This window comes from Taudactylus pleione, unplaced genomic scaffold (genome assembly GCF_031769625.1).
Source record: "Taudactylus pleione unplaced genomic scaffold, aTauple2 ptg000087l, whole genome shotgun sequence".
Lineage (NCBI taxonomy): Eukaryota > Metazoa > Chordata > Amphibia > Anura > Myobatrachidae > Taudactylus > Taudactylus pleione.
The window spans coordinates 7,330,375-7,357,333 of NW_028284489.1; the positions used below are offsets into that span (position 1 = coordinate 7,330,375).

At 44.8% G+C, this 26,959-nt stretch overlaps 1 protein-coding gene across 1 annotated transcript in view; it reads left to right on the forward strand.

Annotated features, from left to right (window-relative positions):
* The window catches only part of CIB3 (calcium and integrin binding family member 3), a 43,161-nt gene that overhangs the window by 1,247 nt on the left and 14,955 nt on the right, over window positions 1-26,959 (forward strand). The window contains exons 2-3 of the mRNA XM_088469005.1: window positions 503-537; window positions 23,818-23,929. Of these exons, the coding sequence (XP_088325131.1) occupies window positions 23,915-23,929 (15 nt within the window). The 5' untranslated portion in view covers window positions 503-537; window positions 23,818-23,914. The remainder of the gene's footprint in view (window positions 1-502; window positions 538-23,817; window positions 23,930-26,959) is intronic.

The window sequence follows — 26,959 nt, forward strand, 5'->3', positions numbered from 1 at the left end:
GATTTACTAGAACAAAATATATTTATCCGCAAGAATCCAGTTAAGGAGCTTAGATATGCTTGTTAAAAACAAAATGTGGAAATAATGCCAGGAGACCACTGAAAATCCCTCTTAATTATTTTAATTTTAATGTAAATATATGAAAGCCATTTTTGCTGTCCATTACAAAATGTTGATACCATTCAATTCCATTGTGCATTCAAACTTCAATCTTTTTCAAGTACACCAGAAATAGCAGATGTAGTTTTTGTAGCTTTTCAGTTCCAGGACAAATGTTTATTTATAAACTACAACTGCTCACACCAACTCACGCCGCGGAAATGAAATTATATATTGCCTCCCCAATATAAAATTGTTCCGAAGCCCGACAAGCACCCACATACACTGCTTTATTTAGTATTGTTAAGCGATTAGCAATAAGGTATGTTTTATATATTTAAATGTATTTAAAGGTATTTTTCATTCTAACTTTACTAACCATAATATATTTGCTTATTTTCAGGACTGCACTTTTTTTACAAGGAAAGAAATTCTGAGGTAAGTCAGTAAATTTAATTTACCATGAACAGAATTAAAGTGATTTATATTACACTTTAAAATGTAATAATTATATATTTTGCACAGTTGTTACAATTCCTCTCTTACATAGGGCCCATGGGTTCTATTTTGACCATGGCACTATATGTGTTCAGTTTGTATGTCTTCTCGTGTTTGTGTGGGCCTCCTCCAAGTGTTCGCATAGTCCAAAAACATACTGGCTTCAGAAAAATGTAGCTTGAGTGAGTGCATTTAGTGGTAGGATATTTAGGGCCTGAGTCAGAGATGTGCGCAATTCCAATATTTATGCAGATGAGCGATTATCAATAATCTGCGCATGCATCTCAGTCACACTGAGCATGCGTCAAAGTACCTTATTAGTGTCATTCACAGTAATTATTTACCTGCAGCATGATTGACAGTCAGGTAGCATTTGAAGTAGGTTACAGGGGAGTGGCAGTAAAAACGCAGGTGTGTCGCAACTATTTTCGGGGTGTATCACGGCCTGTGGCTGCAATCCAGTCTCCCCCATAGTTCCGAGGAGCAGCCGGCGGACCGGACGCGACGCTGGATGCAGGAGCAGGGTTCAAGGTAAGTATTTTCTTTTTAATAAGCTGCACTACAGGGGCATTATTATGGGGGCATGGGCATTATCACAGGGGCATTACTATGGGGGCTTGGGCATTACCACAGGGGCATTACTATGGGGGCATGGGCATTACCACAGGGGCATTACTATGGGGGCATGGGCATTACCATAGGGGCATTACTATGGGGGCATTGGCATTACCACAGGGGCATTACTATGGGGGCACGGGCATTACCACAGGGGCATTACTATGGGGGCATGGGCATTACCACAGGGGCATTACTATGGGGACATGGGCATTACCACAGGGGCATTATTATGGGGGCATGGGCAAAAAGGGGTATTACTAATGGGGCATGTGCATTACAGGGGCATTATTATGGGGGCATGGGAATTACCACATGGGCATTACTATGGGGGCATGGGCATTACTATGGGGGCATGGGCATTACCACAGGGGCATTACTATGGGGGCATGGGCATTACCATAGGGGCATTACTATGGGGGCATTGGCATTACCACAGGGGCATTACTATGGGGGCATGGGCATTACTATGGGGGCATGTGCATTCCCACAGGGGCATTACTATGGGGGCATGGGCATTACCACAGGGGCATTACTATGGGGGCATGGGCATTACCACAGGGGCATTTCTATGGGGACATGGGCATTACCACATGAGCATTATTATGGGGGCATGGGCAATAAGGGGTATTACTAATGGGGCATGTGCACTACAGGGGCATTACTATGGGGGCATGGGAATTACCACAGGGGCATTACTATGGGGGCATGGGCATTACCACAGGGGCATTACTATGGTGGCATGGGCACTACAAGGGCATGAGCACTACAGGAGCATTACTATTGGGGCATGAGCACTACAGGGGCATGAGCACTACAGGGGCATTACTATTGGGGCATGGGCACTACAGAGGCATTACCACAGGGGCATTATTATGGGGGCATGGGCATTACCACAGGGGCATTATTATGGGGGCATGGGCATTACCACAAGGGCATTAATATGGGAGCATGGGCTCTACAGGGGCATTACTATGGGGGTATTAAAATATGGGCATTACTATGGGGGCATTACAATATGGACACTACTACAGGGGCATTGCTATGGGGCATTACTATGGGGGCATTATCATATGGGCACTACTACAGGGGCATTACTATATGGGCACTACTACAGGGGCATTACCTTAGGGGACATTACTATAGGGGCACTGCTGCAGTGGGAATTACCAGGGGGGGACGCCAAATTACTGTCTTGCCCCTGTGACAAAAGTCCTAGTTTTGGCCCTGGGTATACATAACACATATGCTTTGTTTACAGACTCCCAGTTCTGTGCTCTGTTTTATGACAGCAAACTAAATGTATCCTTTCTTGGTTGTACCATGCAATTATGATCACTTTGACAGACATTACAAAACATGTATTGTAAACAATCATCGGCTTGGCTTGTTCTGTTTCCTTTTCAACACTCAAGTTGATTCTTAGAAAAGATAGTATTATAGAGTAGCTAGCTAAATATCTGGTTGGGTGACTCCCTGACTTACACAGAGCTTAAAGTAGAACTGGCAGGTCGGCAATTGTAATAAATGATGACTACATACTAGTAAAAAAAAATTAGCTGACCCAATGTGCTTATATAATCTCTTAAATAACATACATAATAGGTAAATGCCTCAATCTTGTTTGAAGACAGAAGAATCAAAATGGCAGGTTTTTGTGATTCGCTCAAATTATGCTGAATTATTTACACCTACTGGAGAAATGACTACCACAATACTTGGAACATAAATGAGCCAGTTTGCAAACATTAACAAATGTCACATGACTACAGCCATATACAATATCTTACATTCCCTGATGTACTTGTTTGCCCTGGATTGTTATGAATGAACACTTTGTGTATAGGCATTGTATTGCATTGAAACTTGGTTCACTTAAATGGGGTATAATAGCCAATAATTTACATTTCCATTAATTACATTTTTACTCCATACATAATTTTGATAACAAGTCTGTTCATCATCTTCAAATATAGAAATACAGGAAAGGCTTTGTAATAATTGCACTTACAGAGATAAAAGCAGCCCAACAACATATATGCTCAATTTTAGGTAATAGACCAAGCACAACCCAAAAGATGCGCACATGTTAGAGGATTTTCTCAGTGTGTAATAGTGAAGCAAATATGCTAATTACTATTTACTAAAGATTTATAACCAGCATCATTAATAAATCACTTGTAAAGGTAGTTTACAGTTTAACACTAGGTATATAATTAATTTTTGCTCTAAATTAACTCTGTTAGGCAGATTTTCAGGAAATACCACTTATTCAGAGTATAGAAGACATAGGAAACACAATCACATGTACAATAGTATTTTTTTTTATAATACCAGTATGCTATATTTGTAAAGAAAAGTGCCAAGATATGGAAAACAATTGCTCCTAGTTAGAGCAATCAGCTTGTCCAGCATCGATTGCCCCACCCACACAAAAACTGCATCTATATAAACTCTAAGCTCCACCCTAGTTCTATCATAATTGGCTGGTGTTAAAACCATGTATTCCTCTTCCCCTATATAAAGCTAAATAAATGAGTAGGCCATGTGTTCTATTTGAATTGTCTGAAAGTAGCCCTACCATGTGATCTGTCATAAATATATATCAGGGGCATCGGAACGATTTTATGTTGGGGGGACAACATAAAATCATTCCTCGCCGCCCGACCTCCAACATCACCCCAACTTACCTGTTGCACCGAAGCTCCGTGGGCATGAAACCCCGCGGTGTCCATGGAACCACACTTCTGCTCTCACGGAACGTCACATTCGGCCCGGGTCGGGACTGGAGGAACAGCGCCCCAGGATGGTCAGGGGCTGTGCTCCACTGTGCCGCACCAGTCACTGGAGCCACTTCAGAGCTAGGACCAGTCACTGCAGTCACAACAGAGCGAGGACCTTTCGCTGTAGTTACAGCATGTGAGACAACCACTTGGGGGGGGGCTCTGGCCATGGTGACATCCCGCCAAAACAGCAGTTGATATTTCATGGTTCCTCTTCTCTATACCAGGGGATATGCACATGCACCCCTCCTTTAAACCAGTGGGTATGCATATGCACCCCTTCTCTATACCAGGGGGTATGCACATACACCCCTTCTCTATACAACATGGTATGTACATGCAATGCTACCAAGAGACCCCCCTGCCCTTATATCACAATGGGTTTATTAGCAAAAGCCTTGTCTTGTAATAAATGGTGGCATCAGAGCCGTAGCTAGACATTTTGGTGCCCTGTGCGAGAAATAGCATTGGTGCACCCCCCCCCCCAACTGCCGGAGTTTGCAAGTATAAAAGCAGCTCTGTGCAGTGGTACCAACCTCCAGAGCCGTAACTAGACATTTTGGTGCTCTGTGCCAGAAGGCACATTGGTGCCCCCGCCCCCATATTTTAAATAGGGTTAGTCCAAAAAAAGGGGTGTGGTCTAACAGGGAAAGGGCATGGTCACACAATAGTACCCCCAGTTCGCATTACGCTACACAGTTGCGCAACCTTATGCACATTACACCGTACTGTAGTGCTCCTTATTCACAACCACACAGTAGTGTCCCTTTTCACATTGCACCACACCGTAGAACCCATTAAACACATCTCGCCACACAGTAGAGCCCCTTATTGCCATTACACCACAGTAGTACCCCTTATACATAATATGCCACATAATAATGCCCTTTACACATTATGCCACACAGTAATACCCCTTACACATTATGCCACAGGGGTGTGTGGTTACAGGTTGCAAGGGTGGAAGTTACAGGGTGCAGTGTGTCACTTGTATGGGGGGCAGTTACAGGGTGCAGAGGTGGCAGATGGAGGGAGTGCAGTTACAATGTGTAGTAGGGACAGTTACACTGTGCAAGGTCCAGGGGTGGCAGTTACTGGGTCCAGGAGTGGTAGTTACATGGTGCAGAGGTGGAAGGTGCATATTGAATGGGTGGAAGGAATGTGGAGGGGAAGTATCTGTGTGTAACCTCTTAGTCTTATTTTTAGATCTCAGAAAATCACCACCTCCCAGTGCTGCACCACACCCCTCCCCCACACTTCACTTCAACTTCAACTTTACCTGCTGCAGCAACATATATTAACTTTAGTGGCTAGGGAAGAGGGGTTTGCTATGGTTACTTACCACTGGTGGGACTCTGCTGCTGCAGCTGCTGTAGTGAAGAAACAGCATTTCAGGATGCACCCGAGCGATGACAGGAGGAGCTTAGTCAGAAGCTGAGTACCTCCGCCGTGCTGTGGGACACTGAGTGACATGGGACTGGAGGCGGGGCTTCATACTACATTCTAGCCCCACAGTCCGGCCAGAACAGAACCTTTTAATGCCTGATCTGTGCCACCGTGCGCACCGCTAATAACAACACCCTAGCAGACGCCCGACAAATGGACATTGCGAATGCAATGCCAGAGCAGGGCACTGTGGGAATATACTCGGGATGAGGCAGACCAAAAGGGACAGGCTGGCTGCAGCGCTGCCTGCTGCTATGTGTAATGGTAGCAGTGCGCCTGGCAGAGAAGGAGCAGGACGCGCTGCTACTATTATACATTGCAGCGGGTGGCGACACACACAGACAACGTTGATCGCGGGTGGTGAGGGCGCACCGGTCGCACCAGCCAACAGCAGCAGGCAGCTCCTCAGTGACTTTACCAAGACTTGGGCGGAGAGACGTCATGACATAAGGACGTCTCTCCTGTCCCATAAAAGATGCAAGGCTGTAGGCTGCTGGGACTCGGGAGGCGGAGTCACAAGTAGGACGGGGGGGCAGGCTGTGCGGCTGTCTGACTCCTGTGTAAACAATGCTGGGCATCACACTTTAAATGAGGTGGGTGGCCGGTGTTCCGCCCTCAGCTCTATTGTGCTCTGTGTGGTGGCACTGACCGCACCACCCTAGCTACGGCCCTGGACAGCATCATGGCTGTCTCTCTTCCTGTACTGCTGGGATGGATGACAGACTTTCCAGTGCTTCCTATGGGAGAGTTGGGAGCTGCTGCTGGCTATCCGTAAGGCCTGGTAACATTCATCTGTGTAGCCAGCCTTGGTGTATGTTCCCTGTGTGTTGTTGTCTCATCCTGTTGTTTCATTGGCTCAAAGCTCTTTAAAGACATACCTCCCAACAGTCCCGATTTTGCCCCTTGCCATGAAGTCACACACCCTTTTTCGGTTTCACCAGCTGCATTCACAAATGTCTCTAATTAGTTGATCACAAAATATTTTCAACCTTTAGAGTAGATCAAGTCCAAAAGTTTGGCCACCCCTGATGTATGCTATATCCACCAATACATCCTGGTCTACTGAGCACTCATGATCCACTATCTGCTTCTGTCCCATGGACAGTTAGCTGTATCTACCAGATGTCAGGAGAAAGTTAAATCAATCATTAATGATGTCTGAGAACATAAAGGTGAGAGACAGGTGCAGCAGGCCCACAATGATAGAGTGTTACTAAGCTTCCTAGTAATGGAGTATGGTAGAGGCTCTGAATAATTTTTTAAGTCTATAGGTGTTTTAGAAAAGTCAGAGACATATTGTATTAAATATGAATGACCAAGATGTCTAAAAGTTTGTTCATCAGTTGCTACATAAAGAAATCTTGGCCACACCAATCACCAGACCTCACTCCATGCGACTTTTGTTTTTTTGTTTTGTTTCATTTGAAAGACCAGGTGTCACATCTGAAAGACAGCAGTAGATGTCATGTACTGGCTATTCCATCTTACATGTTATGTTCTGCTATACTGAACGCTGTGTAAACTGATGTTGACCACAAAGGAGGACACATTGAACATTTGTAATGCTATGCAAGTGATTTGTATTATAACAGTGCCACATGGTGTCAAAATTTGTAACACATATTTTATTATAAATGGCTAAGGGATACTCTTAAGTATCTGTTTTCAAAATGTCTCTTTATTACAACCATCATAACTAATTCCAGAGCTCTCTAATACCTTTTTCAGACTAAGGACCTGATTCAGACCCGCTCGCCCATCTGCGCATGCATATAATTCACAGTGCGCGTGCGCAAGCCATTCATTACAATTTGCTTTTGGTAGCTCGTAAGCCACTATCAGGTCGCTGCTTTGAGTGACAGATAGTGCCGTTTGTGGGTGGTAACAGGGGAAGGTGGTAACAGGGGAAGGTGCATGTGAATGGGGGAGTGGTGTTGCGAATGCAGGCGTGTCTGCCCGCCAAAACGGCATTTAAAGGGCGTGCATAATTAGCAATGTACTGTCATTGTACACGTCACCTGCAGGTATTTCGGCCCGCTCTGATCACAGTGCTTGCGACAGGGAAAGGCAACCCCAAGGGCTGCGAGCAGCTTCGGTGGCTCACGATGGTCCCGATTAAGCATACAGTTAAACTAAATGTGCATCTAGGGCCTGATTCTGAGTAGGACGCAGCGGATATGTTGGACGAAGTGGAGTGATTTTTCTGTTCTGCGCATCCATCTATGTTGTACTGCACCTGCTTTCAGACTGCGCAGTCGCAGTTGTAATTGAGGCACATGGGAGATGCACTGTCCTGGGCATTGTCAAGGAGGTGGCTAAGCGGCTGCCTGGAGATGTGTTCTGTGAGTGTCACAGGTATGTTGCTGATAGTGGTTGCATACAGAGACAGAGAATCGTTCACATAGGAGGCCATATTCAGCCGGATATCTGCACACACCATAGGGCTGGTACAAGTTTTGATGGTACTGTATGGACGCTGAAATTTGGCATCCAAGTCCTTGCACAGTCAGACACAAAGGGGAAGGACTGATACAAGCATTAGCATATAGTGGCAGAAGCAACTACGGCAAAAGACACTAAAGAATCAGCCCCCTAGAATCTGTTGTTGGCCTATTGTGGCAAGATTTATTTATTTATTTATTTGCTTTATAGCATTTTGATAATTCATTTTAGATGCTTTTTTTAACACTTCTGTTACCAGGTGAATGTTACACCACTTAAAAATAAAAAAAAAACCTATCTGCTTTTAATTAGTCTATTGCCCCTCAGCACATCTATATGATATTAGTCATTATAAGATTTAGGGGGTACGTGTGGCACCAAAGAGTACCCTGTACCTTTGGATATATAGGGTTTCCCCAACCCTTAGGGGAAAAATGTAAATACAAGAGGACTCTCCAGCACTGGGAGGATACAAACATAAAACATGTGTCTATGACACACAGCTGTATCTAGGCCAGTGGTTCCCAAACTGTGTGCCGTGGCACCCTGGGGTGCCTCGGGACACTTGCAGGGGTGCCTCAGGTTGGTGGTCCAGCACCAAGTCGAATTATTTATGGTCAATGTAATGTAAATATGGGGACAAACAGAAGCACAAACCTGTCCACCACTATATAACTAAACCTAAGGATGACAGGTAAGCACAATTTACTTCACTTTACTACATTTTTTCTATTAATTTCTCAACAACAAACTTTTGGCTTAGGGGTGCCTTGAAAACAATGCTGATACTCTAGGGCGCCGTGATTCAAAAAAGTTTGGGAACCACTGATCTAGGCATTTACTTACTCACCCATCTAGGGAGAGCACATAGGGATGTATCTGGGAGGAGCCACAAGGATGTCACACATTAATAAAGTAGAACTGGTAACCTCAGAATTAATGTTTATAGCACAGGAATAACCCAAACGTGTTAATATAATAACATTTGTTTTTAGTAAAACAGATAGTCGGTATGCAGCTAAGTATAACATTTATAAAATATCATACACTATCAAAAAATAACATAGGCATAGAATCATATAGAAAAAAGAAAGTAAAATAAAAATAAAACATAAGAATATCATGTGAAAGAAGCCACTTGCATTGACACATCCGCGACACTCCAATAATATGCCAACTGAAAAGCCCAGACACCGCCTAGGAACGCCCATCACTTTTCTGCCATGTTTATGATACCGTCTGTCACAACAGCACCTTTGTGTGTACACTTTGTGTAATACATGTGTCGTAGGAGTTTTCAGAACTTTTCGCACATGCACAGTTGCAAATAATCGCTCAACTACAAATGTTTCCTTCTATTCTATTGCTGCAGTCATGCCAAATACCCCCTTTTGGCGCGCCAGTTCCGGTGTGACGTTGCTAGCGCAGAGAGTCCTTTTTGCCTCTTCTTCGCCGGAAAATGTAGTTGCAGTGCGATGTGACTAAGATGTATCGGGGGACTGCACTGATTAATATGCAACACTTGTATATCTGTGTGCGACTTAGGGCTTGATTCACTACTGTTCGCAACTGCTATTACGCATGCAATCGGCCGATTGTTGTGTTCTGCGCAAGCGTATGCATCGCAGTGCGTTTGCTGGCCACAGTGACTACGCAGATCCATCACAGAGTGATTGACAGGAAGTGTCGTTTGTGGGTGGTGACGAGGGGGTGGTCGGTGAAACACAGGCATGCCAGTGCGTTTGAACGCCGTTGCAGGGGCGTGTATAAATTAGCCACTGCGATGGCCTACGCAGCCTGAGGTCTCATAGCGTGCATGGAAGTTAGCTATTCCTGAGTTAGGTCAGAGCATGTGCAAGTGTGCGTGAGGCAGCAATGGTACTTACTGCATTGTACCGATGGTTTTGCAGTATTGCTAAACATTACAGATGTGTGTAAGGTAAAGTGGGCATGTTTGTGTGGTGCTGCGAGGGCATTGTATTAGCATACTATCGCAGTTGAACTGCGTGCGTAATCGCTATTGCATATGCAGTTGCGATCCATAGTGAAACAGGCCCTTAATATGACTCTGTATACAAAGTGCTACGATACAGTGGCCAACGTTTTTTTTTGCACACCAAGTTCCGTTGTGGTTCATATACAGACTCAGTCGCACACAGATATACAAGTTTTACATATCAAATTAATCAGTACAGTCACATTGCGAATAAGACACATTTTCGGGGACAGTTCCCACTGGGACTGTCTGTCCTGTGTGTGATTGGCAGGTATTGCTTTCAATGGGAAACCACTGCCAGTGAAGCCAGTGCACAGGTTCACTTGCGGTGGTGGATTTTACTGCAGCCTCTAGAAAAAATCCACCACTGTATGTGACCCTGAATGTGGCCATCAAGTAATTGTCCCTTCTCCAGCGCAAATTGGAAATTCTCACCAACTGTGTGGGGAATATATGTACTGTATGTATTTATATATACAAGGGTGGTTCAATAAGTAAGGTACAGTAACAAGACCTCTTATTGTATAAATTTATTTAACTTGTACATATATACATATAATCAATAGTATGGCCTTGGTACAGATTATTTTTCGACATAGTCCCCATACTTGTCTAAGCATTGTACCAACGCTTAGACAAGCCAAGGCATCTAACCCGGCATAGAAGAAATCAGTGTCAGTCGCCTGAAGCCAGGGCATGATGGCTTGCTGAACTTCACCGCCTTCCACCTAGGTGCTTTTCAGTGGTCCAAAGAGATGGAAATTAATCGGTGCCAGGTCAGGGCTGTAGGGAGTATGGTCCAGTATTCCCAATGGTAGCGATGTAACAACTCACCCGTGTGGTTGGCTGAGTGTGGCCTGGAGTTATCATGTAACAATATGATGTCTGTTTGCACAACCCAGATAGTTTTCGAAAAATTGCCCTCCACAACCGGCTGAATGTGTTACAATCGTGGACAGCACTCACAGTATCTCCCTTGGTGAGGAAATCAACATGAAGCACGCCTTTGTGGTCCCAAAACATGGTTGCTAAGACTTTCTTTGCTGATGGTGTTGTTTTCAATTTCGATGCATGTTTCCATGTCATGGATGCTTGCTTCGTCTCTGGTGTCACATGTTGCACACACGTTTCATCATCTGTAACAATACGCTGAAGGAACTGCACACTCACCTCATGGTACTGCATCAAGTGCACAAAAGACAATCCCATCCCATTGGTTTTGTGAACTTCTGTAAATTGCTTCAGTACCCAGCGTGAACACTTTTTCCTGTACCCTATTTGCTCATGAACAATGTTGTGCACAGTACCCACTGAGATATTCTGTTCGTCAGCAATATCACTAACTCAAATGTGTCTGTTCTCCTGAATCAGACTTTCAATGCAGCACAAATTGTTATCTCTTGTGGACGTGCTTGACCGGCTCGATTGCTGCTCATCTTGAATGTCTGTCCTACCGTTGTCAAAGGCCATGCACCAAACCCAAACCTGTTTCTGTAACATGATGTTATCACTGTACAGCTTGACAAGTTGGCGATGAATTTCACCTACTAATGCGCCCTTTAGACGCAGTAATCTGATCACACTATGCACCTCAATGTTTGGTCATGTTTCCGGCAGCCCTGCCATCTTACAACTGATGTTGGGACAGTATGACTAATATGAGGCAGTCTAATGGCCATGAGGGGGAGAAATGGGCTAACTGCTCTGGTCTGGTGGGAAATTAGAATGAAATAGAGAACATTACGCACGTGAGAGGTCTTGTTACCTTACTTATTGAACCACCCTTCAGGGGGCCCTGAAGTGGTATTTTGCCTAGGGCTCTATGGGGTCTTAATCAGGGTCTGGGACAGAGCAGAAGAAAGGAAGTATGGAGCCATTGGCAATAACAAAGAGGGAGGAGGAGAAGGTCCACTCCCATCATCACCCCTGACTTCTCTTTGCCTCTACTGGGCTGGGTACCACCTCCCACCCTGGTCCTGATGTCACGTAGCCTGGGTTGCACTAATGGACTGTCAGACACATAGAAGGAGAGAACATGGCAGCTGTGTCCCTGCTGCTGAGGAGAGACCTGTGCTGGGCATAGCTGACGACAGCCCTGGCCATGGTGCCTGTGACTGGGTGGAGCCTGAGCAGTGAGTCTGTTGTGATCTCGCCTGACTGCTCTGATGCCACATGCCACTAAGGGGCACTACTGTGACATAAGGTTTATAAGGGGCACTACTGTGACATAATCTGTATAATTGACACTACTGTGGCATAATCTGAATAAGGGGCACTAATGTGTGGCATAATGTGAATAAGGGGCACGATTGTGGCATAATGTGAATTATGAGCACTACTATGGTATCATGTGAATTGTGGGCACTACAGTGTGGCATAATGTTAATAAGGGGCAATGCAGTGGCATAATGTGAATGAGGGGCACTACTGTGTGGCATAACATGCACTGTGGGCATTACTTCGTGGCGTAATGTGAATAAGGGGCACTACTGTGTGGCTTAATGTGAATTGGGGGCATTATATTACAGTACATATAAGGTAATATTGCTTATAATAAAGTTGTATTACTGATGTATATATTTTATTAGTGGAATTACTTTAGTGGGTTGAAATATATCTAGCCCTCCATTCTTAGCACTTTATGCCAGGTAGCTATGAGCTTGTCGTAGTCATAGCCTCTGCAATTTATTGGCTGAAACGATGGGTCTGCAGGAGGGATTGGCCAGGCTTTTATGTACGTTTAGTAATCTGTATAATAATGGAGTTATGGGAGAGTTCATAGTTAATGGCTGTTTAGTTTTTGGTGCTATGGTCCTGTTCTCAAATGTGTACTGTAAAACGATATCAAGTTTATGTTTGTAAATTGCTGTGAGGTCACCCTGTTCTGTAAACATTCTGGTCTGCCATTTGTGATGCAATTTAATTGTTTTTTTTTTGTATTTTTTAATATCTTGTAATACGATGGAACCCTCCTTGTCTGCTGTGCAAATAACTACATTTGGCTTCTGACCTAGGTTGTGGAGGGCTTGTTCCTCTCTAGATGAGTCCTGCTGCTGTTTTATGTCTCTGTGTTCCCATGGAGTCAAATGAATTAATGCTTTATGAGCTTTCCTCATGCTTCTGATAGGCAAAATATTTTTTTTACAGCTGCCACTTCAATGCGTTTTATTAGAACTCTATTATTATTTTATATCTGATAACTATACAGTACCAGCTTCAGCATGTGAGCTTTAGTGCCTAATGATCTGTGAGTTCTGACATTTCGTATGTGTCCATCTGGAAATGTTGTGTATTATAATTGAGAGTACGTGTCTTATTGCAAATTTTAAAGAATATAATTTAACACATATATTCCTATGACTTGTAAAAAGGCACTTATTTACAGCATAATTTATCTCAACTAAATGGCTCTTCAACGCATGATAAAAATTCACCTCAATCTTTCATCAGTATAAATATACCCCTCAGTTTTTCATCAGTACAACCGATATATATATATATATGTAACCCCCCTTCAGTGTGCGGTGTGGTACATAGGTGCATTTGGAGTAATACACCTCCTATTGCCTCAGGCTAGCTCTCCAGGGTGTGGGCAAAACCTGAGAAAGGGGTCCCTGCCCGCGCAGACTTTATAACAGTCACACATATAGATACAGGTATAGACACATGCAGCAACTGTTCTTTTGAATAACTTGGGTGCCAACATTTCTCTTAATATATAAATATAAATAAAAATATACCACTTTATTTCTCTCCTCCTGCACATGACTTTAAAAGACAAGAGTATGGTTTTAGCAGCTTCTCCTCTCTCTCCAGCTCATATACTTAGCATGTCAGATGGCATATGACCAGTGGCGGGCTGGGCCGGGGGGCAGGGTGCCACCTGCCCCCCGGGCCGGTACATTTTTGCCGTCTGTGTGGGCCGCAGGCGCTCTGCGCTTGCGCAGAGAGACTGCAGTCGGGAGACATGTATATTACACTCCCGGCTGCTCCAAATGTGTGACCAGAGAGATGCAGCGTTTTGGGGCGGAGCAGAGCTGTCTGAGTCACAAGCAGCAGTTCCCTGCCTGGTCTATTCTACACTAGTACAAAGCTCAGATGCTGCTGCTGTCGGGGCTTTAAGGTGGCTGGCCCCTCCCTTAGGGCCAGCCACCAATGACCTGAGCTCCTTCAGTCTGGCCCCTCCTCTCCTGCTCCCTTCTCTGTTCCACTCCGTCCTTTCCCGACTCCTCCCAGTACCCATGTCTCCTCCTATTCACTGCTCCTCTCTGTAGCCATGGCTGCCTGCACTGCCTACATTAGCATCATATAACACAGGTAAGTGGCTTGTTGTGAGAGGGGTAGTACTTGCTTACTTGTGCATGATATAGTATATATGTGTGTGTGTGAGGGTGGGGGGGGTCTGCTCATATGTGTATGATATGTATGTGTGTGTGGGGGGAGGAAGGGGAATGCTTGCTTATGTGTGTATGATATGTATGTATGTATGTGTGTGTGTGTGTATCAGGGAGAAAGAGGAGTGCTTGCTTATATGTGTATGATATGTATATATGTGTGTGTGTATGTGTGTATCAGGGAGAAAGAGGAGTGCTTGCTTATGTGTGTATGATATGTATATATGTGTGTGTGTATGTGTGTATCAGGGAGAAAGAGGAGTGCTTGCTTATGTGTGTTGCTGAGACTTGTAATGCTCTTGAAGTCTTACCTTTTTACTGTAGGCCACATATTCTATCAGATAAATGTTACCTCTGATTTTAGAAATAATGTCAGTAGTGTTACTGTGTATGCTACTGTAGGCTATATATTGAGGCATTGATAATGAAGGCAGGGTTTGCAGGGTAAAGGTATTTGGCATAATATGCTACATAGGGCCTGATTGAGCAATTCCTGTTATACAGCACATGTCTATGAGTCACACTGCACATGCGCACAGTGATATTACCAGCGACGGTCGCAGTGAGGACTTGGATGCAGTGGGATTGATGGATCGGTTGTGGGAGGTAACGGGGGGATGGCGAGGCAGAAGCAGGTGTGTCTAAGCCATTTTGGCGGGCATATCTCCGCCTGTGATTGTGAATTTGTACACAGTGAAGGCTCTGGTGTGTGCTTACTTGTGACGGACATTCTGAGCGACCATAGGGTTGCTCAGAAGATGGATGGTATGACTGATGGTGCATCTTTGTATACAAGCAATGGTTTTCAGGTACCACTAGTGGGCGTCTCAGTACAAACTCCTGTGACTGAGACATTTGCATAATGCATATAGGTAAAAATAAAAATCATGTACATTCAGTAATATTAGTTTTTTTGCATATGGATTGGAACGGCCCCTGCATTGTATATCAGTAATTAGAATGGTTCATGTATTGTTTATCGGTCACTAGAATAGTCTGGGCATTGGTGAGATGGGGCTAGTGGGAAGCAGTCGGAATGCCGACGGTCTAAATGCTGACCGTCGGCATCCCGACTGTCTAATCCCGGCAAGGTTCAAATGACAGGTGTCGAAATCCCGACGCCTGTCTTTAGACCTACGCCGGGAGCCCAACATCCGGCATACCTATCGAAGGTAAGCCGGTTGCCGGGCACGGACAGCCGCAGGGGGGGGAGGGTTAGGTTAGGGGCTCCCGGGGGGACTTAGGGTAAGGCACCCCCCCGGGAAGTTAGGGCTAGGCTAGGGGAAGGGGGGGTTAGGGTTAGGCAGCCCTGGGGGGAGGTTAGGGTTAGGCACCCCCCCCCTCGAGAGACTTAAGGTTAGGCTGCGGGGAAGGGGGAGTTAGGTTTAGGCACTAAGAGGGGGGTTAGGCAACCCTAAAGGAGGGTTAGGGTAGGGAATTAGATTAGTGATACTTACCTTAATTAGCAGTCGGCAAATTCACCCCTGCCGGGCTTCCGCTGTCGGGATTAAAATATCATACTGATCCCGGGCTGGTAGGTGATGTATCCGTAGCTCTTTACATAACAGTTTGTCACAAATAGCAATAGCTATTTAAACAACACCCACATTAGGCAAACCACACCTACGACATTTTTTATTACACCCATTTCTCTGTTGCACGCATTGGTAGAAAAGCTGGCCTGTTGTTTGTGTCTGCCCCCCAGGCTGAAAGTTGCCAGCCAGCCCCTGCATATGACAATCTTATGGATATGGTTAGATTACATCACACTCTTCTTCACCAGCACAGTCTTTAAGCACAGTCACAATGAATGCTTTGCATTTCGCACACACAGGTCCACCTGGCCCTTTGCTAGCTGATGCCTGTAGTTCACTTCATACGTGCAGGTCCACCTGGCCCTTTGCTAGCTGGTGCCTGTATTTCACTTCATACGTGCAGGTCCACCTGGCCCTTTGCTGGCTGGTGCCTGTAGTTCTCCACTTCATACGTGCAGGTCCACCTAGCCCTATGCTTGCTGGTGCCTATAGTTCTCCACTTCATACATGCATGTCCACCTGGCCCTATGATGGCTGGTGCCTGTAGTCCCACAACTTCACACACATCTCACATCAGTGGCAAACGCAGGATTTCTAGAGGGTTTCCAAATGCTTGATTTTAGAAGTGTGGCCAGTCCATGCAGAGGGCATAATTAGCACTAAACCAGCTTTAATATGCATCATACAAAGTGTATTGTGTGTAGGGGTGTGCACCGGCCACTTTTCGTGTTTTGTGTTTTGGTTTTGGATCTGGATCTTTCTTCGTGTTTTGGATCTGGATTGGTTTTGCCAAAACCACCCTTCCGTGTTTTGGGTTCTGGGTTTTGTGTTTTGGATCTGTATTTTTTTGAAAAAAAGCATAAAAACAGCTAAAATCACAGAATTTGTAGGTTTTTCTGCTCCTATGCTATTATTAACCTCAATAACCTTAATTTCCACTCATTTCCAGTCTATTCTGAATACCTCACACCTCACAATAGTGTTTTTATGTCCAAAAGGTTGCACCGAGGTAGCTGGATGACTATGCTAAGCGACACGAGTGGGCGGCACAAACACGTGACCCATCTAGGCGTGAAACTGCAGTGGCAGACAGGATGGCATTGAAAAACTAGGCCCCAAACTGTACATAATGCAAAGAAAAAAAAGAGGTGCAAGATGGAATTGTCCTTGGGCCCTCCCACCCACCCTTATGTTGTATAAACAGGACATGCACACTTTAACAAACCAATCATTTCAGCGCCAGGGTCTGCCACACAACTGTGGCTGAAATTATTGGTTCGTTTGGGCCCCCACAAAACAAGCTGGCAATTTATCTGTCCCTGCACAAACTCGCTCTACGGAGGCAAGATGTCATCCTCATCCTCCTCATCCACCGATTCCTCACCCTCTTCAGTGTGTACATCCTCATCCTCACAGAGTATTAATTCGTCCCTGCTGGAACCACAGGTCCCTCTGTACGTTCTGGAGGCTGGTCTCCCTGGAAGAGTTGATAATTCATTTTATGAACATCATCTTCTCCACATTTTGTGGAAGCAACCTCCTACGCCTTTCGCTGACAAGGTTCCCGGCTGCACTAAACACTCTTTCGGAGTACACACTGGAGGGGGGGCAACTCAGGTAAAATAGAGCCAGTTTGTACAGGGACCTCCAAATTGCTTCTTTTTCCTGCCAGTACAGGTACGGACTGTCTGACATGCCTACTTGGATGCTGTCACCGATGTAATCCTTTAACAGACAGACGCACGCTTGTCGCTGCTGCTTTGAGGATTCAAGTGCGGCTACAGCCCACACAATTCACAAAGACAGAAAAAAAAAAAGAATATTTTTATTGTTTGTGGAGCACACTTTGAGGGTTACACCACCCTTTAACAGACAGACGCACGCTTGTCGCTGCTGCTTTGAGGATGCAAGTGCGGCTACAGCCCACACAATTCACAAAGACAGAAAAAAGAAGAAGAATATTTTTATTGTTTGTGTAGCACACTTTGAGGGTGTCACCACCCTTTAACAGACAGACGCACGCTTGTCGCTGCTGCTTTAAGGATGCAGGTGCGGCTACAGCCCACACATTTCACAAAGACCGAAAAAAAAAGAACAATATTTTAATTGTTTGTGTAGCAAACTGTGAGGGTGTCACCACCCTTTAACAGACAGACGCACGCTTGTCGCTGATGCTTTAAGGATGCAGGTGCGGCTACAGCCCACACAATTCACAAAGACAGAAAAAAGAACAATATTTTAATTGTTTGTGTAGCACACTTTGAGGGTGTCACCACCCTTTAACAGACAGACGCACGCTTGTCGCTGCTGCTTTGAGGATGCAGGTGGAATCTAGACGGGATTTGGAACCGAGGACACACTACCTCCATCAATTGTCTAAATCCCACTGCACTAATGTCGGATACCGGACGCACGTCTAACACCAACATAGCAGTCAAGGCCTCAGTTATACGTTTTGCTTCAGGATGACTGCTGTCGTACTTCATCCTCATCGCTAGGGACTGTTGGAGGGTCAATTGTTTAGTAAAAGTAGTGATGTTCCTACTTCCTCTCTGGGATGATGAACAACTCCCAGCAGCAGCAACAGCACTAGGAGGAAGTGGTTCTTGATCTTTCCCTATTTTATTTTTATCGGAGAAAGTTTGGTCCTCCATTTATGTTATATTGATATATATACGTGCGGCTAAAGCGCACACAAACACAGAAAATATTTTTTTATTTTTGCTGGAGAGTAGTGCACTTTGTGGGTTACACCACCCTTTAAGAAATGAGCCAGCCGGCTCTTTACTTATGGGACACAGGCGCACGCTTGGCGCTGCTCCTTTGTTGATGCACGTGCAGCCACAGTGCACACAAGTCACAAACACAGAAAATATATATTTTTTTGGTTTGGAGTGTACTTTGGGGGTTACAGAACCCTTTAACGGTCAAGCCAGCCGGCCCTTTACTTATGACACAGGCGCACGCTTGGCACTACTTTGTTGATGCACGTGCGGCTACTGCGCACACAATTCACAAACACAGAAAATAATTTTTTTTTTGGTTTGGACTGGACTGTACTTTCGGGGGTTACAGCACCCTTTAACGGTCAAGCCAGCCGGCCCTTTACTTATGACACAGGCGCACACTTGGCACTACTTTGTTGATGCACGTGCGGCTACTGCGCACACAATTTACAAACACAGAAAATAATTTTTTTTTTGGTTTGGACTGGAGTGTACTTTGGGGGTTACAGCACCCTTTAACGGTCAAGCCAGCCGGCCCTTTACTTATGACACAGGCGCACGCTTGGCACTACTTTGTTGATGCACGTGCGGCTACTGCGCACACAATTCACAAACACAGAAAATAATTTTTTTTTTGGTTTGGACTGGAGTGTACTTTCGGGGGTTACAGCACCCTTTAACGGTCAAGCCAGCCGGCCTTTTACTTATGACACAGGCGCACGCTTGGCACTACTTTGTTGATGCACGTGCGGCTACTGCGCACACAATTCACAAACACAGAAAATAATTTTTTGGGGGGTTTGGACTGGAGTGTACTTTGGGGGTTACAGCACCCTTTAACGGTCAAGCCAGCCGGCCCTTTACTTATGACACAGGTGCACGCTTGGCACTACTTTGTTGATGCACATGCGGCTACTGCGCACACAATTCACAAACACAGAAAATAATTTTTTTTTTGGTTTGGACTGGAGTGTACTTTCGGGGGTTACAGTACCCTTAACGGTCAAGCCAGCCGGCCCTTTACTTATGACACAGGCGCACGCTTGGCACTACTTTGTTGATGCACGTGCGGCTACTGCGCACACAATTCACAAACACAGAAAATAATTTTTTTTTTGGTTTGGACTGGAGTGTACTTTGGGGGTTACAGCACCCTTTAACGGTCAAGCCAGCCGGCCCTTTACTTATGACACAGGCGCACGCTTGGCACTACTTTGTTGATGCACATGCGGCTACTGCGCACACAATTCACAAACACAGAAAATAATTTTTTTTTTGGTTTGGACTGGAGTGTACTTTCAGGGGTTACAGCACCCTTAACGGTCAAGCCAGCCGGCCCTTTACTTATGACACAGGCGCACGCTTGGCACTACTTTGTTGATGCACGTGCGGCTACTGCGCACACAATTCACAAACACAGAAAATAATTTTTTTTTTGGTTTGGACTGGAGTGTACTTTCGGGGGTTACAGCACCCTTAACGGTCAAGCCAGCCGGCCCTTTACTTATGACACAGGCGCACGCTTGGCACTACTTTGTTGATGCACGTGCGGCTACTGCGCACACAATTCACAAACACAGAAAATATATTATTTTTTTAGCACTTGGGGGGAGCACCCCTGATGGACAGAGCACCCCCTGGACAACACTACAGCACCCCTTTAGGACTGGGACACTGCACAGGACTTTGGAGTGGACACAGCCCCTATGGAGAACTGACTGCACAACACAGTCCAGCCAGCCCCTATGGACTTTGAAGTAGTGGACACAGCCCCTATTAACAACAGCAGCACAGCACAACACAGCCAGCCCCTATGGACTTTGAAGTAGTGGACAACAGCAGCACTACACTACACTACACTACACAGCCCTAACTCCCACCCTCCCTCTTCACTGTCCACAGCCGAGTGAGAAAATGGCGCCGACGCGGGTACCTTATATAGGATCCAAAACCCGCGAGACTCGGAAGGCGGGATGATGACATTTTGCCTCGATTTCAGATCCGAGTCAGCCGGGAAAAGTCGAGCCTGATTCGGATCGGACTCGGATCGGGGGGGCTCGGGGGGGTTCGGATTTCAGAAATCCGAACCCGCTCACCCCTAATTGTGTGTCATAATTCCAGCATATACAGGACCAGTGATCACAGTAAGCCATAATGTGCAGCAGTAGGTTCATCCTCCCTGATTATTTTAGATGTGGGCACCATTTCAAGAACATGCAGCACTAGTAAAATTCTATTATATTACTATTTCTATTGTGGTAATGGTGTGGGCTGGGGAGGGGGGTTTCCAGGCAGACGGAAACCCCCCTTGCGTTTGCCTATGCACATAACTTCTTTTGCACTCTGCCTCTTCGTCTCTTCCTGGACAACATACAGAGTGTCTCATACCCAGTCTGCCTCTCTCTGCTTCCCATCTCTTTCACATGGGACAGCAATAAACAGACTTTTCTATTGCAGCTATCACACTCTCAGCAGCAGCCCATCCCTATCCTACAGGAATGGCTCCTATAGCCACACTGCTACCACAGTGACCCCCCTTTAATGGCTGCTGGGGGGCTTTTATGCAAGGGACTCCTCTGGTACCTTAACAATAAAGCTCCTGGGAAATTCCTCTTCCCCATCTCTCCAACACATATACTTGCCTCTCTTACCCCTCATGAGTGCTTTAAAATGCCACTGGGCTGCTCACACTGCAGGCTTCCAGCTCTTTCTCGGTGATCTCTCAGAGACTTTATCTCAGTGGTCTCACTCCAGACCACCGTCTCCTTGAGCGTTAGATCTGCCAGGGGAGCACGAGGGCTACATTTCTGCTTCCAGCTCTGACTCTCCCCAAAGATGTCTGCTCTCTGCCAAATTCTTCTTCTCAATCCCCTTTGTTCTTCCTCCCCCCTCCTTTCTCTTATCTGCATGTTACACACCCAGTCTCCCCACGCATGCGTGTCTATCTCTCCAGCCCCTACTTTACCTGAAAACTGATCCCCAGGGTTTGAGGAATGTAATATCTACAACAGGAAGCAAGCTTTAACACTGAGAGGGGTGTATTTACAAATACCATCCCCTAGAGGGTGTTACATTTTATATATATATATATATATATATATATATATATATATACACATACATACATGGCAGGGTTACACATACATGCAGATGGGGTCACACATACATACATACAGGCAGGCAGGGTCACACATGCATTCATACATACATACACATACAGGCAGGATCACACATACATACCAACATACATACACATACAGGCAGGGTCACGCATACATACATACATACATACATTAATACATACACACATAGAGGCAGGGTCACATATATACATACTTACAGGCATGAAGGGTTACACATACACACACAGGCAGGGAGGATCACACATACATACATACATACACATGCAGGCAGGGTCACACATACATACATACATACATACATATGGGGTCACACATACATACATACAGGCAGCAGGGTCACACATGCATTCATACATACATACACATACAGGCAGGATCACACATACATACCAACATACATACACATACAGGCAGGGTCACGCATACATACATACATACATTAATACATACACACATAGAGGCAGGGTCACATATATACATACTTACAGGCATGAAGGGTTACACATACACACACAGGCAGGGAGGATCACACATACATACATACATACACAATGCAGGCAGGGTCACACATACATACATACATACATACATACATACATACACTCACATACAGGTAGGGTCACATACATACATACATACATACAGGCATGGAGGGTTACACATACACACATACAGGCAGGGTGGGTGATAGACATAACTGGGGTACCTCTCTCACCTTAATGTGGACCCTGCAGCTTCTTCCTCGTCGACATGCTGCTGTAGCCCCCCGCCCTCTGCTGGGGTCAGAAGAACATGTGCTGAGTTCCACCAATCAGGTCTCAGCACAAGCTCCTCTGACCACGGAGTCTCCCACTAGAGAAGCAGGAAGGCAGCACAGGACACTGCTGTTGATCTGTATCGCAGCACCTGGCAGGCTGGACACGGACCGGCAGGCTGTCAGCTACTTGACAGCTGCTTCCGGAATCTGACTTCAGGGCGCCCTCTGGCAACTAAAGGCGCACATCCACTATCAGATATTAATGGACGACTGAACGATAATGACATCATAATCGTGCAATCGCTCATTATTCGTGCATGAATCGGACATTAAAATGTCGGAAACGACCAGCGATGCGCGCTCCCGTTGGTCGTTTCCAACATCAATTATCGGCCGAACATGCCGGTCAATCTGCGGGGATGACGGAAGGTGTCTACACTGAATGACATATCGTTCAGTGTAGGCTCTGCAGGGGATGGGGAACGACTTTACGATTATGATGTAGTAATCGTACTGTCTTCCCTGGGTCGCATAGTGAATACGCACCTTAAGGCATCTGGAGCTCACACTCCGGTGGAACCACCCTCACTACGCCCCTGTGCAGTTCCCTCATTCGTTCCTGGCTCTCTTCTGCAAGTTAAGCCCAGCAAGCAGTCACCTAAGAGTTTTATGACCTGTATAAAAGCACATACAGTGACTCATTCCTATTGCCGTTTTAAACATATTGTCAAAGCCACCGATGATTGGATAGTAGATAATATTATTACTTGCGGTCATATTGGTTTCCATATCTAGTTGTGCTCTACTTGTATTTTTCATACTGAAACCTGTTTCTAAAACATGTGAACAGTAAAGTGAACAGTAGCCTCCATAGCAGGTCTGATTACAGTGACTTTATTCATACAGGAATTTCCCTCTTTGTATGCCAAACAAAATGCAAGAAATCCACGGAATAATAGTATAGGATAGAGATCTATTAAGAGATTAACACAACTAGAGAAAACTTTCATCAGAGCAAGCCATTATTTCCATGAAGTGGACTGTTGGATTTTCTACTGCAACTTTTTCATATGGCCTTTATAGGTATAATTTTTACCAATTTGGTCTTCATATTTTCATACTGATATTTGCACCATGTTATTAAAATGTGTTTTCATATTTAAGAGAATATATTAAAGAGCACCCACCATTTCTGTATTACTAAATACTCTGAAGTGGAATCTTAGTAAATAAGAAATCTACTAGTTTTTATAAACATTTTCCTCACAATTTATCAATACAGGTCCTATATTTGCATGTACTGTATGAGTGGTTTTGCAAATGAATGAAAGATTTCTAGAGCTTATACTGTAGGTCAACTTGAAATGTTTTTCCACCTTTCAGGCTTTTCCACAGGTACAGAGACTTGGCACCACAGCTTGTTCCAGATGACTACACAAATAAACCAGATGTGAGGATTCCTTATGAACTTATAGGCAGCATGCCAGAACTCAAGGTAAAGCATGACAGAAGCAATAACTGCAAAGGTTGCCAGGTGTCACTCTAATCCTGTGCTTCATTCATAATTTATTATGTGCTAATTTGCAGGACTGGGAAGATAATTGATGCCTAACATAATACACAGTAATGACCAAAGTTCTTCTTTAAACTACTGTACCATCTCAGTTACGCATTATGAGCTAATCTGCACTCTAGTTCACCTTTTGCTCTTACAGTGAACCCACACCATAAAGTTTATGTTCCAATGTTTCAGAGCACAAAAATATTATGGAACATGGAAAATTGTGCACTTTCTAACTTTTATAATTATTTGTATAAACTCCCCATTGCCTCTCCTAACAGTGCAGGGTAAATCATCAATCATAATCATAATGAAATAATGACACAGAGACTTGTATAAGGGGAAAGGAAGGCCAGCTTTATTTAATTTTAGACTAATTAAACTATTTAATGTATAACTGAACTAACTAATAGAAGAAGAAAGAAAGACAGACAAAATATGGTGGCGCAGAAAGAACGGCCCTACAATGCAAGATCACCAACTGCATACTCACATCGATCTTCTAAATGGGAGGCAAGCAGCCAGCCCATTACCACGCCCAAGGTATCCACCTCAGTCCCACCCCAATAACACGACGTGAGGCCCATCTGGTTAGGTGGTTGCCGATGACCCCAGTAGGGTAAAATCAGCCTAAGCCATGTTTTGGAAGGGAGAGCACCTCAAGCTCCAGAGACAGATGGCGACTGCTACCGTTCTTTCCCGCCACAAGAAAAGTCGACACCAAACAACGCAATGAATAAGTGAGGGAGTGCGGGAAACAGCCGACCAGAGATATTTCTATGGACTGGCTGCCAATTAGCAACTCTGAAATAGCACTGACCCACCCTCTGCCAATCCTATAGGCTAACCAAACCTAACCCCACCCCACAACACTACCTCACTAAACAACTAGCTCCTTCTTGTCCAGAGGCCGACACCCACAGGTTTGGGTGTTTAATTAACTCCTTGCATATGAAATGCACTCCGTCCTACTTATATAGTGAAACAAGAGAGTTTCAGTGTTCAAGTGTTCAGTAGCGCTGTGCAAACTATTGCATACTAGTTTATTAAAACAAAAATCAACATTTTCCATATTCATTGATGCAATGGGAGTACTACCCCAGTTAGCATGGCATATTCTGAGGTTTTTTGGACAACAAATACCCAGATTGAGAACACACACAAATGTGCGATTGCAGAGTGGAATGTAGTTTATATGTATCAACTGTTAAGTCCATATAAGTGGAACAGGGGTGGGAAGGGACATTCTCACATAGTCAATGTGCTGTAAGGGCTGGTTAACACAAATGCTGCTCATGCAGACTGCCTGTTTTGCAGATTGATCTGCAGCAGCAGAATAATCCTATGGCTAGTTTATGTTTATCCCCACTACTTACTGCTTATAGCCAATAGCCACATTACTGAGAAGGTCCACAGCACTGCACAGTGGCTGAAATACTGATTTCTTAAAAACATAATTTCTTTCGATTTAAAGCTGTAATGACCTCTAGGGACACCGGTCAGTCAGTCAGTCAGTCACTGTAGCTAGAATTTTTTGTTGGCTTTGACTTAAGAAGCCTTTTTTGCCATAGAACTTAAGTGAAGCGTAATTCTGACTTTAAGGGCGGTATTCAAGTTTCGCACCCGCGATAAAGTTTCACCTGCTGGACTTTTCGCCTACATCACTCTAGTCAGTCTGCTGTACTACACCAATGAGCACTGAGACTTCCTAACTGAATTATAAGTTCTGTATTCTCACACACTCATCAGAAAACGGGTTGGTGGACTCGTGAGGGGTGGCAGATCCGGACTAGGACGCAGTTGGTGGATTCTTGGTCCCAGGAGGTACCCTGTTTATGTATCACAATATGCTTGATGGTGTTGGTATACACCTGATCATTTGGTACGCAACCTCACAATTGTATTATATGAAAATATATGTCACTTTAATAAAACTGTAGCACACTATTGTGATATTTTTTGTTTCTCCTTTACTGTTTTGAGGAACAAGAGGCTTTTTTTCTGTGTGTGAAGAGGATAAAGTGGCAATTTTATTGGGCAGACTGTCTGGATTCTGGGCCTGATTCAGAGCCGCTCCTAGTGGCTCTGAATCAAGCGATGCGCATGCGTATGGGTCGTAATGCGCATGCGCCAACCAGTCATTGCGGTGGGAAATTGTGCGCTCGCAAAATAGCGAGTGCCTGCTAATTTGAGTGACAGGATGAGGCGTTTGTGGGTGGTAACAGGGGAAGGTGCTTGAAAACGGGGAGTGGAGATCCGAACGCAGGCGTGCCAAACGGTCAAAACGGGCGTTTTAAGGGTGTGCATAATTAACAAAGCAGCGTCATCAGCCACGTCACTTGGTTGTCTCTTAGCCTGAACTGTTCGCATGATTGCGGTAGGAAAATCCAACCACAAGCACTGCGAGCAGTTCAGACGCCTTTCGATGTACTCGATTAATCTAATAAATAGCGGAGATGACGTATGATGCGTACGGCCAGGGGGCGTCTTTACAAAATAGCGAGCGCATGTTTTGTTCGCTCGCTCAGACATAGAGGCGTCAACAGACCGCAAAGAGCGAGTGCTCAATTTAAATAGCCGGCCCCTTTTTCTGAACGACCATTCGCAAATAGCGTCCGGCTCTGAATCAGGCCCTCTGTGAGAAGATTGACATTCATTCTCTTAAGTTTTTGGAAGGTTACTATACCACCAATCTTTGAACAGTGGATTTATGTTGTTTGAACTAACATCTGGAACTATTGGATAATTGGATAAATTCCGTATTTTGTTTATTATTAATTTGAAAGATACACTGATCCCCAATCAAAAGTTTTCCCCAGGGTTTACCTTCTGTTCTATTTTCACATATTATATGGTATTTTCAGGGTGTACACCTATAACCTGTTTGCAGCATTTCCCACATTTGAAGCGCACCAATTGTTAACCCCTATTTGTCTAGATGGTTCAACTCAACTCAACAATACA